General features: G+C 40.4%; 1 protein-coding gene across 1 annotated transcript in view; it reads right to left on the bottom strand.

The window, feature by feature from the left end:
• The window catches only part of THADA (THADA armadillo repeat containing), a gene marked incomplete at its 5' end in the record, with an annotated part of 160,269 nt that overhangs the window by 51,606 nt on the left and 92,286 nt on the right, over positions 1–16,377 (bottom strand). The window contains one exon of the mRNA XM_084260975.1: positions 11,281–11,396. Within this exon, the coding sequence (XP_084117101.1) occupies positions 11,281–11,396 (116 nt within the window). The remainder of the gene's footprint in view (positions 1–11,280; positions 11,397–16,377) is intronic.

Below are 16,377 nucleotides of genomic sequence, written 5' to 3'. Positions count from 1 at the left end.
TCATCTCACTGTTTCTAGCACTCCTTCATGATACCCTACTTGGAGGTTGGCTGTCCAGGTGGAAGTAAAAATCAGCTCATAGACAATCACCAAGTTGAATTTCACCAACAACCAACATTGCAGAGTATTTCAAGAAGAGAAGTCAAAGGCTGTCTGTCCTCAGTAATATGTGAAAGGCAGGCATCATCACTGACTGGAACTGCCAGGCTGAGGGGGAAGAAGACACCTCCGACCTTTACAAGCACAAGCAGGACTGGAAAGGATTACTGCTTAGAAAGAACAAGGACCAGAGGAAATCCATTTCTAATTTAATCGAGGAGGACAAAATAACAACAAAGGAGGAGCTGCCCTGTCCCTACTCGGTCATCACAAAACTCCATAGAAGATACACAGTGACTGAAAGAACACAAGTCACAGAAGTTGAAGGGACTACAGATATTTTAACTGCCCAAAGTGCCAGCTTACCTGTACCTTCAGTCTGGGGGAAAAAGAAAATGTCTTTTTTAGCTGTTTTTATTTCGTCTGGCATGGTTGAACGACAGGGAAACCTGGAAACACAGGTGCCAGCTTCCATACCATTGATACTGACACTTTATAGCAGATTTCTGGATTAGAACCTGAAAATAAAGCCTTCCAAACCTAGCCAATTTCTTATAATTAATGCTGAACAAGTAATCAGGAGTAGGGAAGTCAGATTTCTTTGTAATTTCATTTGCAATTCGGGTGTGTGAATATGAAATTAGAAAAGAGTTGGAGTCTCTTTCCTCTGAAGGAGGAAACCTTTTGTTAGCCATTAAGAAACCAGGATTTCAGGATTTTTTTTTTTTTTTAAGAGAGAAAGGTTAATGGAACTAAATAGTCCTTTTAAGTTCACAGGCTCCTGGTTCAAATGCCTTTGAAGAGGCCCAGACTAAGCGCTTACAAAATATTAAATGAACAGAGTAACAATAAGCTATTTGTTTCCAACCAGGAACTGCCTGGTAGGAGGATCGGGAAGCGTACCCGTCAGGAGGTATTCTCTCCCTGCAGATGTAAATCAGACCGGGCAGGTTCAGAAGCTCCACGTGCAACGCTGAGCTTTGCTCCAGCTGGCTTTGGCTACCGACAGTAGCGCTGGGACAGCTTTGATTCCTGTTCTGCCTTTAAGTACCACTGATTGCAGCTTAGGTCTACGTACCATGAAATCAATCCTAGACTCTGACAGGTTGGAGCTGGGCAAATACTATGTTTTAAAAGTTTGGTTCACCTTCTATAGCTAAGTCATGCTGAATTTAAGGGAGTCGTTGGTTTGCTTATTTTGGATGGCAGATCTGATGCAAACCGAGCTGGCGTTCACGGCAGAAATCAGCACTATGTGGTCACAGACCTCCTGTGCACCCTGCTCACACACGCCGCTCCAGCTCTATCAGGAACACATGGCTTAACTTCCAAAACTCAGTTTCCCTTCCATTACTGTTTATTTTAAAGAAGATCAACATTGATTAATTACAGAGCAAATTACCTCCTCTTCCAAAGGAAAGAACAAGGAGCAAAGAACATGGAAAGTTCACACATTTGGCCTCAATTCTGCCAGATCACTGGGAAAAAGATTTAAACAAACTAAATATACAAGCTCTCACCCCTCCAACCACTGAGGTCTGCAGGGGCCCTTAAACATCATTTCTACTTATTACAGGACACCATTTGTAACTGTTCCAGTTTCTATATATAAATGAGTATGCTAACAAACCTTTATGGAGAGCAAGCAACACAGAATTTTGATGCAGAATTTTTGCAGATTCTCATTCTCTTCTCAACCCCCCAATTTTCAATGACACTGTCAGATGACTTAAAAAAAAAAACAAAACCCAAAGACAAGTATTTTTTCCCAGATCATTCCTCTTTTTCCAAAAAGAGCATCACGTCACTTAGAGACAAACAACAACAGCAACATTATGGAATCAAAGCTGTCTGTGTTAATGTTTATAGCATCAGTTTTTGGTTATTCTAGTCAATAAAAAGTCAGTGTTTTCCAAAGAGGTAGTTTATTTTGCTCATATTTCTCATTAGGAAACAGATGTTGAAAAACTACTAGCAGAACAAGCCCTATAAATATACAGCAACTTACAATATTTACTAAACATTAAAGGACATAGAAATCAAAGCATATTTGCTCAATTTCTCAATGAGTATTAAACAAATTTCAAATGCAACGTGCCAATCAATGCCTATTAAATAAAACCCCCTAATTCCTCTTGGGAATTACTTTAGCTATAGACATCTTACTGTAGTTAGCTATCTTAGGGATACCTAAACCAAATCTTTTGTAGAAGGTCCCAGAAATTGTCTGTCTTTTGAGGTCTGCAAGCTCCTAGAAGAGTATGAAAGATTTCAAGTCTTTCAGCCAGTGCTGCTTCATGAATGGAAGCTAATCTCATCTATCAAACTAGAATATAACCTTATTAAATAACAAACTAACCAGAATTTCCTCCTAGTAATATGCAATATGTACATCACAGTTTTCATCACAGTAAAACAGTGCACCACTACAGAATGTCAGCCAACCTTTTTCCAGCGTAGAGCGTTTAGATGACTGTTAGCTACTTCTAATCTAGCCACTTAAATTGGTTACTCTCAGCCTCAATCTTTAAAAAACTGATGGCAAGATTTGGCTCACAAAGCAAGCTAACGTAGAATTCCAGTCAAAATTATACAACTTACAAAGCTGCTTACAAATCCCTGTATTTTCCCCAAAAAGTTCATGACATGCTCTTAAGTGTCATGGCAAAGAAACCACTGCTGGCAAGGTTACAAGGGCAACTCTTTCAAAGGCCAATTCATAGCTGCTGTGTGAATGAGGACCGTCCTTACAACTTGTGAGACTCTTCTCATTTCAGTTTCCGAAGCGATCAGTTAATGAAACGGACTGCTTACTCCTTCTCTGGTCTTTCATGAAAAAGTCACTCTTACTGTAATGGTTCTGGAGCCTTCAGAAAGGCCAAAAAACCCTAAAAATCCTGGAAGGAAAATCTTTTCAAAGGATTAAAAATACCAATGGTATTTTAAGAACCACCCCATATTAAAAGAAAAAAATGCAACCTGTAATAGCTAAACACCACCCTACTCTCTTTAAATAACACATTATTGTCAAAAACACCCCACCCCAGAAACTCCTATCAAATTTTATATTTTAACTAGCAGAAAATAAATCAGCTTGCTGGTGTTGAAGTTAAACCCCAACTCTCCAACTTTCTAGCCACCAATATTACGTACAGTTTTTGCTTCCAACAGATTGACCAGTTTCCTAAACAACATGTTCTAGCTAATGCAGAGGTTGCTATTGGAAAAGCCTTTCTACAACACAATTCTTGTATTTCTGAACTTTAAAAACATTTCTAAGGAGTCAATGTGTTACATACAATTGAGGCTGGAATTCCACCTTTAGCTCTAGTGTAAATGCAGAGAAGAACCTGCATTAAAAGGCCAAAATGTCCTAATGGCAGCTGGTACTGTGGGACATCTATGCAATTTCCTATTCTGAGCACCCCAGTCTGCCTTTGTCTTCCATAATTCTAGGTCTCCAGTCACAGACAGGCAACTAAATTTTAGGTTTAAAGTATAATCTTCCTCTATCAACTTTCAGCTTACTCCTCCTTGAAGGATGGCAAACCTCTGCCCAGTATTTTTTCTTCTGGTGGCCAGATTCCTCTGATATGTGACCTGCAACTGTATGAGCTAAAATATCTTTCTAAATGCACCAAGAAGTGCATCTTCTGTGATGCCTGAGTCTTGACACAGTCAACTCTACGTTAATCCTTTGCTGATGAACCAGTCAAAGCTGGCCTTGGCCTGACCGCATTTATCTGCAGAGAGATTTGTAAAATGATCATTTCTCACTCAGGAAGTGACAAATCTTACAGAAATCACACCTGCACACACAATGAGCAGCTGATTAAAAGATGAAGTCTCCCACTGTTTCGGTCGCAAGCTTCCAAATTCTGCAGTATTCTAAAGACTGAGGTTTTGGGGGGGGTTACATTTGTTTAGAAGGCAGCCTTTATATTTTAATTTCCCCCAGAGGCCACATCTGTAGCGCCGAATCAGCATGCACAGCCTTCCTCCTGTCTTCTTGAGGAGACATTAATAATGGATTTAATTATTAAACTCTGTCCGTAGCGTTTTTAACCACGTAATACAAAACCAGCACATCAGCGAACATCACAGCCAGCAGACCTACATTTAAAGGAAAGCATTTAAAAATATAATGATGAAGCCCACACTACCAAGTAATCCTTGCTGAGTTCCTGGAAGCGCAGGAACACCCGCACAGAAATACAAACATCTAGTTACAGCGCATCTGCTTGCCTACTTGGTGCTGTTGAGATCTTCTTGGAGTAATTACCATGTGCACAGTCCCCTTGAATTGCCCATTCAATAAGACCAGCTCACCCTGCATTATAGCTGGCATTCTCTCCAAAGGAAAAGTTGCTGGTCTGGTAATTTAAGTTCTTCTACCACCACCAAAGCCAGACTGTATGTTGCTGTTAGTTTCCCTGGTAAACACAGAGAATATATTGCTTAAAAAGAAGCTACACAAGTTATTTTTTCATTGCGGTGCCACCAAGAACATCCTGAGTTTCAGCTATTAAGAAAAATTAATTTGTGCTCTGGCTGTCCTTGGTGAATGACACTGAAATACTGTGGTCTGTTGGTGTTGTTTTTAGCATACCAGATTGATAAAATAATCCTGTCTGTTCTCTTTTTTGTTCTTTTAATGAGAACTGCATGTGATCCCTTAGCAACATCCTAAAAAAGTTAGGGGCCAAACTAATCCCACGTGCAGATTTAATGAATTTTACACAATTAACATCAGGGGTTTTGCCTATAAAGAGGCAAGCTACTCAAACCCTTCTCTTTATTTATTGGAAAGCGTTTTCAGATATGAGTGAGGATCTATGTGCAAAGCCTGTAATCGCACATCAAATCACAGAATGGTTTGGGTTGGAAGGGACCTCAAAGATCATGTAATGCCAACCCCCCTGCAGTGGGCAAGGTCCCCCTTCAGCAGACCAGGTTGCCCAAAGTCTCATCCAACCTGGCCTTGAACACTGCCAGGGATGGGGCTTCCACAGCCTCTCCAGGCAACCTGTTCCAGTGCCTCACCACTCTCATAGTAAAGAATTCATTCCTAACATCTAATCTAAACCTACCCTCCTTCTGTTTGAAGCCACTGCCCCTTGTCTTATCACTACACTCCCTGATAAACAGTGTGTCATCACACCCCCCCCCGCCTTCCTGTAGGACCCCTTTAATTATTGGTAGGCTGCAATTAGGTCTCCCTGGAGCCTTCTCTTCTCCAGGCTGAACAAGCCCAACTCTCTCACAGCCTGTCTTCATAGGAGAGGTGCTCCAGCCTCATGATCATCCCTGTGGCCCTCCTCTGGACACACTCCAACACTTTGATGTCTTTTCTGTATTGGAGACCCCAGAGCTGGCCACAGTACTCCAGGTGGGGTCTCAAATGGTTTGTGCCTACTCTGAATGCTGCACTCGTGGAGGGAACATCACCTTAAACAAGCATATTGAATTCTTAATATTCCATGTACGTTCTTATTTAAGTTAGGAGTATACCTATGAACCAGACTCAAAGAATGTTTTATCTTATGCAAAGTACACCTTCGACTTCAATCTGAAGTTTAAACATCTCTACTGATACCCAAAAGCAAGTGTTCCAAACCAAGCAATCACCAACTGCCTAAATAAACAAATTCGTGGCTGTGTTAAGGATACTGTTATCAAAGTGGTGAAAGAGCAGACTTGGCAGCACAGAAACCTGAATTAGCTGGCTAAAACAAATGCCTTCAAGAACACAGTTGTGAACAATGACCTAACTGTTATGTCTGCTCTCAGAATCAAAGATGAACCAGGTTAAATTAGGTTTATGGGTCAGAAAGTGCATATTAATAAATTACTGCTGTGCACCTGATGTGCAGTAACTATTCATACTGGTGTGCTTCATTTTCAGCTGGAACAGGAGAGCAAAGTATTTTCCCCTGAGGTTTTGGGTTGAAGAGCACACGTACAAGGTAGTGCTCCAGGCCAGCTGACAGAAGGTAACTTTTCAATTTGGAAGCTAGTAAATAGATTTTCATGAAGCCAGGCTCAGTCATTAAAAACTTATTTTCGATTTTTGAACACAGCTGTATATTACATACAGACCACTAACAAACAAAGGTAATTGACTGCACTTCTCAATGTGTGGACAGAAAAGTGGCAAAGTTAGTTGTCTCCTTCTCTGGAGACCCACCTGGATGCATTTCTGTGTGACCTAATCTAGGTGATCCTGTTTTGGCACGGGGGTTGGACTAGATCTTTTGAGGTCCCTTCCAACGCCTAACATTCTGTGATTAAAAACAGGAAGATGCCAAGAGCAGACATGGTCTTGGAAGGACAAGAAGGTTTGTCTTCATGGAGTGAAAGAGGAAGCGGTGAGGGAACTATCTGAAGAGAAGGACCACTCTGCCAAGGAGGATGATCTACATTTTCCTTAGTTGATGTGTTCCTGCTGTTTTGAAAGTGCAAACAGCCCCTTCCAGCTCTCAAATAATGTCCCCCTTCCAAACCTCACACAGAGGCTGCCCGCAAATCTGCAGAGTCCTGGCCATCTTGTACCTCTATCTAGAAAGGCCTGAGCATGCCTCTGGGAACTCCCACCCTGCCACCATAAAGAGCACAGAACACTTTTAATAGCCTGATCACAAGAAATTATGTCTGTCTCTCCTTAGGGGCAATGAGAAGAATAAGGGCATGTTTAGGTTACACTCTTTGAGCCGTGAAGTCCCAAAACCACAGGGAAGCCACATTCCTTCTTTTCACACAGATGGCCTCAATGCACCTCACATGAAGTTCCTTCAAGGAAGGACCTAAGACTAGTTGTCTTCCTGTTGTCATTCCCATAGTGCTGCCAAAGGCAGAGGGGAAAGGGGACACTGCAGGCTCGATGGAGTGCCACAGTCATCAACTTGGCAAATTAGCATACTCTGCAGCACTATAAAATGCCTGTAAGATTTCCTTGGTTCAAAGCAGTTACAGCTGGATCATTTTGGAGTCAGCCTGGCACAAGATAAGCACCAAGTATCCCAGTGGACAGCAAACCTAGTTTTGAACCCGAGCCGGGAGTAACTTTTGCATGTACTTCTGGTGTGAGCTTGAAGCTTGTGCTCCCACATCAGGACCCGGTCTGCATTTTTAACGGTCCGATCCATAGAGAAGAGCGCTAAGCAGAGCGCCTCAGAGCACGGGAGAGTTGGGCTACAAAGCTGAGGGCACACACCACGGGCAGCCCATTCCAGATGAACCAGCGACTCTTTGTGAAACGCAAAGCCAGAGGGTTTTACACAAGGCTATTCCACCCAAGTTCATTTCAAGAGAGCAGCCTTCTTAGAAGTAAACTTTCCCAGTGCAGTCAAGCTCTCAGCTAAGAAATGGCACATGGCTAGAGGTTAGCAGAACATACTATTTGACTTCTGGCAGAACCTCAAAGTCTTTTCCCCCCTTCTGTGGTCTCCAGTAACAAGGAAGGCAGGAAAAAAATATTTTTAAAAAATCAAACTAAAAAGCACTGGGAGACAGCATCCTACAGCAAAGCTGTGCAATGACATGATTTCACAGATTTTCCAATACCAATACTTTGCCATGCCAAAGGCTACAAATGAAACAAGACAGATATTTCCGGGACTTCTGTATAACAAATTACCAGCTCCAGAGGCTGGTCTTTCAGCTTTCTGTATTTATGAAGCATAAGGCACCTAAAGTTAGTCTGGTAATGACTTGGTATGCACTTGAACTAAACACAACTTTTTTTTTCTTTTTTTCTTTTTTTTTTTTTTTTTAAAGTCATATGAAAGAGCTTTGAACTCTTTGAAAGGCTTAGCTTGATATATTATTTTTTAAAACTTTCACCAGGCTAATTTCCATCACTTCATTCCATCATCTCAGTTCTCCAACGAGGCACATTTTAGGTCTGTCTTAAACTTCTGCTCTTCTCAAACAACCCGTGTCTCCCATACTTGCAAAAAATACAATAAAGTAAACACTGGGGTGGGGGGAAGCCATAACATCACTAAATCACTTTAGACTAACAAACGCATTATTAGTGTATTCTAAAGTTAAATAAAAAGCAGCAAAAGAAGTATAAAGCTGTAAACAAAGTGAAAGGTTTCAGATGTCATTCTGTGAAGGCAGCTCTCATTCCCCAAAACATCAAAAATGAAAATAGTATTTTTGAATGCTCAGAAAAGTTAGTATTTTGAAGATGCAAGTAAAACAAACAGGGAAGGCAGAGCAATTTTTTAAAATACTTTTTGAAATAGTCTAATACATGCTACAAAGGGGAAAAAGCAACCACGTCCCATTAAGATGAGAAGCCTGCCTTCACGGAAGATGGAAAATACCAGTTAGAAAAAAGGAATCTTTTATGAAATTCAGTTTGGGGATTGTGTGCCATTATTTTATTTTCTAAAGAAAAGTAGAAGGAATGTAGGAGGGAGAGATTAGCATATTACAGAGAACTTGCAGTAGCTTTTCAAGTACACCAATCCATTATGATGAAAGAAAATGACATCCTGGCCCCACAAAGGTTTTAAACAACCCCAAATACCATCCCCCAGTTTGCTGAACAGCTGAAGACAATCCTTCCTCCAAACACATCCACAACCATTGAGCACCATTTCCAAGAGCTACTTAAGCAACCCAAACTTTTGTAGTTAAATGAGTGTCTCAGAGAAGTTTGCTCCACAGTACAAGGCAGTAGGTGGTTGAAAGTTCACCAGCAAGAACTTTACAGAACTAGCACAGAAATGTGAATGGGGACCGATGCTTGGAAAGAATTCCCCGTTCCCTCACATGCACAAGCTACTTTCTTGTTAATTTGAACTAGTTTTCTTTTTTAAATCCATTTAAGATTGACAGTGAGCACCTGTGATAGCCTCTTTTCAAACAATCACTGCATTGCCATGTCAGTGACACATCAAGTCATCTCCTTATGAGACGGGCAGAAGACACAGATGGGGATTAATTAATTTCTCTCTGTTTTCTCTGTGGTACTCGCTCTTTTTGCTTGAACAGAAAAAAGGTTAAGAATGCCTGGACGTGGACCAAGGGTCCAGGCAGCCAGCACACTCTCAGAGAGTGACCAGCAGCAGATGCATACCGAGCCGTCTAACAACAGGGCACAAATGAAGCGCTGGTTTCATGATACGCACTCCCAACATCCAGAAACCTGCACAGATGGACTGAGTTTCACAACACAGTTGCCAAGCAGCCTCCCAAAACTCTTTTAAAACAACCCCCCCACCACCCCGCCTTCCAAGCCCCACCAGAATGGTGGGAATGTGAGAGATGAAAACTACCAGAAAGTCCCAGTTATTTCCACGTCTGTCTTTGTTTGGGTTGTTTGTTGAATTTTTTGTTTGGTTTGTTTTTAAATCCCACCACACTGAACACATTTAACTAAGTATAATGTTAAGAGGAAAGCAAGCTTTTTTCAACTCTATCATTTATGGTAAAGCTTAAAATATATTTGGAAATAAAACTGGTTACCAAACACTTCAGGGGGCAAGAAGAAGAGGAGGAAGCAGGCAAGAAGAAGAGGAGGAAGGGGGCAAGAAAAAGAGGAGGAAAAAAAACCTTCCCTTTCTGGAGATAAAATAACAACAACAGTCTGCATTAATATGAGTGATATATTAAAAAGGCCATTGCTAGAAAAAAATACTTTTACAACATAGAATTTATTTAAAATCTATAATGAATAGAGCTTGGTCCCTACTTATTTGCTGCAGGAGAAAGAGGTTTGAATTATTTAGCACTGATATCTTTCTACTGAATTTGGTATCCAGTATTTGGGGGTTTCTTTATTAAATTAAATCCATTGATACGCTTATAAAGTAAATTACTATTCTCATTTAAAGACTTTAAAACAGGTCCACCAAATCCACCACAATGCCTCAAACTGGGGCAGACAGCAGATGCACAGGAAAGGGAAGCAGAAGAATAGCGTTACTTGCCAAAAACTTCTCTCTCAACCTTGAAGGTTGCTGAAAAATTTCTCAAGCCAACTGTGGTATCTCCATACTTAGTAATCTCCCTGGGACATGACTCTCTCCAACCATTTGTTAAAAATTCAGATAGGTTTCAAGTCAACCATACCTCGCATCATGGAATCACATAGCTAAACTAAAATTACATGAAAAGTGTCATTGTTTCTTTTAAATCTGCCACCTTGCATTGGAAGGGGTGCTAATTACCCCTCTCTCTGCCATGTGACTCACAGTAATAATTTTGGTTTTCGTGTCATTCCTCAGTTGTCCCTATTCCAGGGTAAAAAAAATTTTTAAATCTCAGCCTATTTTGTCATTCCCCATCTAGAAACTATTCTACACTTACTGATATTCTTTTCACTGCTCCTCATTTCTTTGGGATTTACACAATATTTAAATGTACAATACAGATTAATACAAAACCATAAGCTTGTTTTCTGGGGGGTTTGTTTGTTTATGAGATCAAATAGATTTTTAAAAAAAAGTGTTTCTTGATTGCCCTGTGTAGATCATCTAAAGATCCTTTTATGGAAACCTAAAGAAAACATTTCCAAAACTAACTTAGATTGTTTATGAGCAGTTAAATACTTTTGATAGCTTCAACAGTTGCTATGACGTTTTTCGACTACTTTTTTGTAAAGGTCAAACTAAGAGAAAATAGTAACACAAAACCCTTGTATATGTGGCATATTTTCCTTAGCCCAGAAGCAACATTTGTCTCTTCCTCAAAAAGACTGCTTCTGTCGGCATCTTCATTCACACCTTTTTTTTATTATTATTACTAAATGAGTGGACTGTAAGATTTAGCTGAGAATGAACTAGATGAGAAGACCTAAAACCAGTAATTCACACAAGTAAAGAACACTTACAGTTTTTTATCCCTTGTATTTTGAAATAAAAAACCCCACGAAACACCAGAAAACCCACCACCACAAAAAAAAAACCCAAAACAAACCACTTGATTATAAAACCAGCAAGCCAGTAAGGCATCTTTTTCTCATTTTACATTTTGCAAGGTGAACAGTTTTTTTTCTCTAGAAACATATAAAGTGTTTCTAGAGAAACATATAAAATGCTTCTAGAGAAATAAAACTGTTCACCTTGCAAAATAAATACTAATTAAAAAAACCCAGCCCATCAGCCAAGCCTTCCATATGTTAGTAATGGGTGTGCATAAACACATCTCTCTTGTGTTTTACCTTACCTTTTAGCCAACCACAGTTTGGTTCTTACACAGGCAACGATGTCACTCAGTCCCTGCTGAACATCCAAATTAATGAGCTGTTTTGATTCTAAGTAGGACTTCAGCAAGTGAAAAACCTAGATAAAAAAAAATAAATTAAAAAGCTAGAGTTTCTAGGCACTGCTTTTCCTCCAGATAACTGTAAGATGAAAGCAACCACCTGCAAAATGAACAACTGTTACTTAAGGAAAAATGTCTATTCAATTGGCACAACAACAAATGGAATCCTTGAATCACCTACTCTTTAAAATTCCCTTTTCACAGTAACTGAACAACAAAACATAGAATCATAGAATGCTTTGGGCTGGAAAGGACCTCAAAGATCATCTAGTTCCAACCCCAGCATGGGAAGTGCTGGAAGCTCTTAACTTCTGTGATGCAAGTAGAGGACTGCCTGATGAACGCTGTGCTTAGTTACCCTTGCCAACTTAAGCATCCCTCAATTTCCAACTTCCATGTGGTGCCATCCTCTCACCAGTGCCAGCACAACTGTCTGGGGAGCATGCTGGCGGCTTGGCCTACTGAATGGAGCAGGGCTGGCACAAGCACAACCAAGGAGACAGGGAATGTTCTTTAAAATCCAATGTCCTGAGCTAAAAGCTTTTTAAAGACAGTAGAATTATCACCTATAACTGCTTTGAAGTGTGGACAGAAACTATCTTTATTCCTGCTCCTTAGATCCTTCACTCAGTGATCCCGTCAAGCAGTTTGGATTCACAGAGAAGGGAGATGCTCACACCTTCCTCTTCCAAGGATAGAGAAGTTGGAGGTCTTGCACCAGGGCTATGCTCTCCTCCAGAGCTTCACATAAAAGCCTAGTAGGCCTATCCTAGTTACCATGAAGGAAAGAATTCAAGATACCACAATAGAAGGCACGACCTGTAGCTTTCTAGTTAGACAAGTTAACAAAGCAAGTAATTTCAATTCTTAGAGAATTTCCTGTGCTATTTAAAGACAGGTTACCCAAGTAGCACTGGATATACAGAAAATCATTAAGAAAAAACACAATTAAAGATGTATAGTCATCCAGGTCTTGAACAGGAAAGGAAATGTTGGATCATGTATGAAAGCTGCTACCATCGGCACAGTGGAGAGGGACTCTGCAAGCCCAGCCCCTGTAGTGCCCATCCTCTCTGCGTGTGGGGGCAGGTGTGAGACACACTCCTGACACAAGTGATGATGCCTGTATCATCCCACTTAGTTTTTCCCTTTCCCATCCACATACAAGTGGAAACACCCAGGTGAGTTATTTTTAAATGGAAAACTATGGAGATACACAGTGCAGTACCAAAGCCTAATGGGAAAGATCTTGCCAGGGTTAAAGGAGTTTAATACATGTGTGCTAATTTCGAAACTGGAACAGGAGGAACAGGGTGCTAACTCTCCCTCTGTCTTTAACTTGCCTTACAGCCTCCAAATTTGCAGCTCTGTTTGCACGGGAAGGTACACTGACAGACACAACAGGGTTTCTACACCAGTTGAAAAAGTACATCCCCCGTTACGTACAGAATTTCGGAAGCTTTAGCGGCGTCATCAGACCATTTCTGGAAGCACGTGCATGAGCATCTCATATGGAAAAGCCCCTAACGTGAGAGAGTATTAGCACTTCATACTTGCAAGGTGACAATTTTATGACTTAACGGATGAAGCTGAGGCCTTCACTTCACTTCGGGAAAAGAAAAACCTTTATATCCAGATTTTTACATCCCTGATCTTGGTTTCCTGCATTCCAGCTATCACTTGCTCCTGGGGTTAGAGGTTTTATTTTGTTTGTTTGCTTGTTTTGGAAACACAAGCCCTGCTGCATAACATTAACTTGACACAATTTCATCTGAGCTATTTTTTTTTTTGTGAAATTATCCTAGTGGAAAACAGCTGCAGTGGTTTCAAATAAGCACGGAAACAGAATGGCAGAGATGTCAAGAGACTATCTAATCCATACAAACACTGAGGCAGGGTCTAAACATCCTCCAATGAAACAAACGCCTGACTGTCCTAATCCTGAAAACAGCCAAGAGAGCAGATTCCAAAGTATCTGTATGCAAACTCTTCTAGTGTTTCACCCTCAAAATCCAAGCTCTTGAGTTAAGGTGTTCCTCTCCACTCCCACCCTTGCCCTCATGGTAAACAACTCTTCTCTGGACACCACTGAATCGGTCCAGATTTTTTTCTGCTGAGGTACTTATTAAACACAGAGATCCCACTGGGGCCCCTTTGACAGGAACAATGAAATAAACTCTTGCCTCTCTGTGTTAGCAGGTGCTCTCTAGGCAAGAGACATTCTGGAAACGTAACTATCTGTCTTGTCTTTTTTTATAACCTTCTGACATGCTCTGTACTGAGCATCAATTTGTCTCTGAGCATCATTTTCTTTCTAAGATGGTCCTTCCTAGACCTTGAATTCTGATCTCTTTCTACAGAACACTTTGCAAAAGGGCAATCTTGTAAACATTTCAGTGTCACCAGAGATCACCTCGAATGCTTTTCTATAGCCTGCACAACTCTGCTTATTAGAACAGTTTGCTTAAGTTTTCTACTCAAATTAACCTTCTTCATGACAACCAATGCAAAAGCTGCACTGTTACTAGTTTCTCTGCATTTTTTGTGTCTTGCCCTTAAATCTCTGTAAAGTAATGAGTACTGTAGAAGAAAAGGGATGAAATCAGACAATAATACATATGCAGAAGTAGTTCTTATTACCTTTTACATCCTCTGTTAATTGGAAACCATTTGGTGCCTTAACCTTTCTGACTTTATTCTTCTGCACTTGTGCTCATTTCCAGGAATGAGAAGGGATTTACCTCTAAGCAATAATATAAAACCTGCTTCACAATTATGAAGGGGATATCGTATTTTTTCCTAGAAGCTTAAATTAATCTCTTCAGCTTTGAAAACAACTCTCAAACTGCCTCCCTTCAAAAGACACAGGAAACCTAAGTAGTTTGATAGTTCAAGCAAAAGGTCTTAGGAGGGGGAGAACTGTGCATACTAAATAGGTCAAATTTGTGGATTTTAATTAGTCTGGGTAGGAAATTCAGTATTGAAAACTCCTCTGCAAGTTCCAGTCTCTCTATGAACCATATCCTTTCAATACTACTTACATGCAAAATCATGATTTTTCTTCTTATTTCAGTGCAAGCCCTCCTTCAGGACCCCTTACCGAATTTTAGACACCTAGAAAGCTTCCCCCACAATGAGATTATTTTTCCAGCGTAACATTTTAGACTGCCTAAACTAAATCTGAAATTGTCATTAACATCAGCATGCTTTAGTCAAAGCCATATTTTACATAAACTAAAACTGGAGGCAAACCAACAATCTGTAGAAGTTAACCTCGGTAGTTCTTCACTTCCATCATGTGTCAGTCTTTGTCTAACAGTAATGTTGCTGTAGCTTCCATGATCTAAGACTACAAGCCAGGCAATGTTTGCATTGGGAGTTAGCAAGTTTTATGAGACTATTTGATATAGATAATAAAAAAAGACAGGCTTTCCAGCACATGGCTCTCCTCAAGTTCAAAATACTACTTGATTTAAAATCCTCCGCCAAATTCCTCTCTTACACATAAATGCAATGAGGTCATGGTGTTCCTTTTGTATGTGGGATTTGTTTTTTATTACACTCAGGCAATATATTAATGGCTTTTTCTTTTTTAAAGGTAGTTTTATAAAAATTTGTCCTGTCTGTAGATGCAGGATTATGAAGACTTACAGGATGACAGTGATTTAAATTTGACATGCATTAAACACCAAGAAAACAGCCTGAATGCATCTTTGTGATGTCTGAAGTCTTTTTAATAGGACTGAAGATACAACACCCAAGGTATTGTTTGTAGTTCTGTGGAACTCTGCAATTAAAGATGGTGAATTACCAGATGATCAAAACCCTTTTCTTTCCCTAAGCAGGCTGCTCAGGAGTCAGGCTTACACATCAGCAGGACTGCACCTGGGCGACAGTTGTTAAAACAGGGCAAGCCGTGGGAAGTCCAGATACTCAAGATATGTGATGGAGAACAGTGTCCAGTTACTGACCATTCTGAAACCCTATGGTCCAGGAGGTTCTAGCAACTCTGTGCCAACGTGTCCTAACCTGCTGCAGGTAAAGTCATCATCATGGGAGAACTTACTAGTGCAGAAAAGCACAGCAAAAAAGCAACCTCTTCTCTAAAAAAAAAAAAAAAAAAAGCTCCAAGGCAGGAGAGGCATGACTGCCTGACCTGATTAGCAGAACCCAAAGACCCACCATGCCAATGAACAGAAGCCACGTTCTGGTCTCTAGCCTTTCCCAACTTCCAGTACCGTCCCTCCCTTTCTTAGCATTGTCCATGCTTCACCCTTGTTCTTCAGCAGTAGAAGTCTCAAGAGAAGGGTAAAAAGCAGAGGACATTGAGGAAGGAAAGAGGCAAAAAAAGGAAACAGACAGCTTGGTTCCCTGCTGGTCACTCAGCACACACATCCTTCTGGCCTGTTCACATCCATCCCCCACCAGTTGCACTTTCAGATGCAACAGAGACTTCTGTCTCCCAGCCGTGACATGAGAAAGTCAAGTGTTTGCTTTGTACCCGAGCAGACCTTAAGACACAACATCTGCTATTTTCCAAGTGTTCATTTTGGATGATCGAGTAGAAAAAATGCACATTATTTAAAAAAATAAATACTTAAATGATTAGACATCAGCTAAGTCAAATATATAAATCATGAGAAGCAGGAAGAGATGTTTTTCTCTCCCACATCAACTTTGATACGAAGCTGATCGTTATCATCTCTAGCAGCTCTCACATCAGCTCAAATTGCTGCATTCAAGCTGTGAAATGCTATCAGAATAATGAAGCAATCCAATGGTGGATGGAAACTCGTATAAAACAAATTTTAACAAGTGCCTTTACATTTTTTCTGATGCCAAGAGCTGTCCTGCATGCTGCAAATACTCACACAACCTTGTAACAGCCACAAAGGTGATGGATGGTGACACCCTTTCTGCCTGACAAATTGAAATTAACATTTTGTAGCATTAATTTTATAGTAGGAACTAAGGGGGCTGAAATTTGCAATAAGTTTT

The sequence above is a fragment of the Gallinula chloropus genome (assembly GCF_964237585.1).
Source record: "Gallinula chloropus genome assembly, chromosome: 3".
Lineage (NCBI taxonomy): Eukaryota > Metazoa > Chordata > Aves > Gruiformes > Rallidae > Gallinula > Gallinula chloropus.
This window is presented reverse-complemented; position numbering and strand designations above follow the sequence as displayed.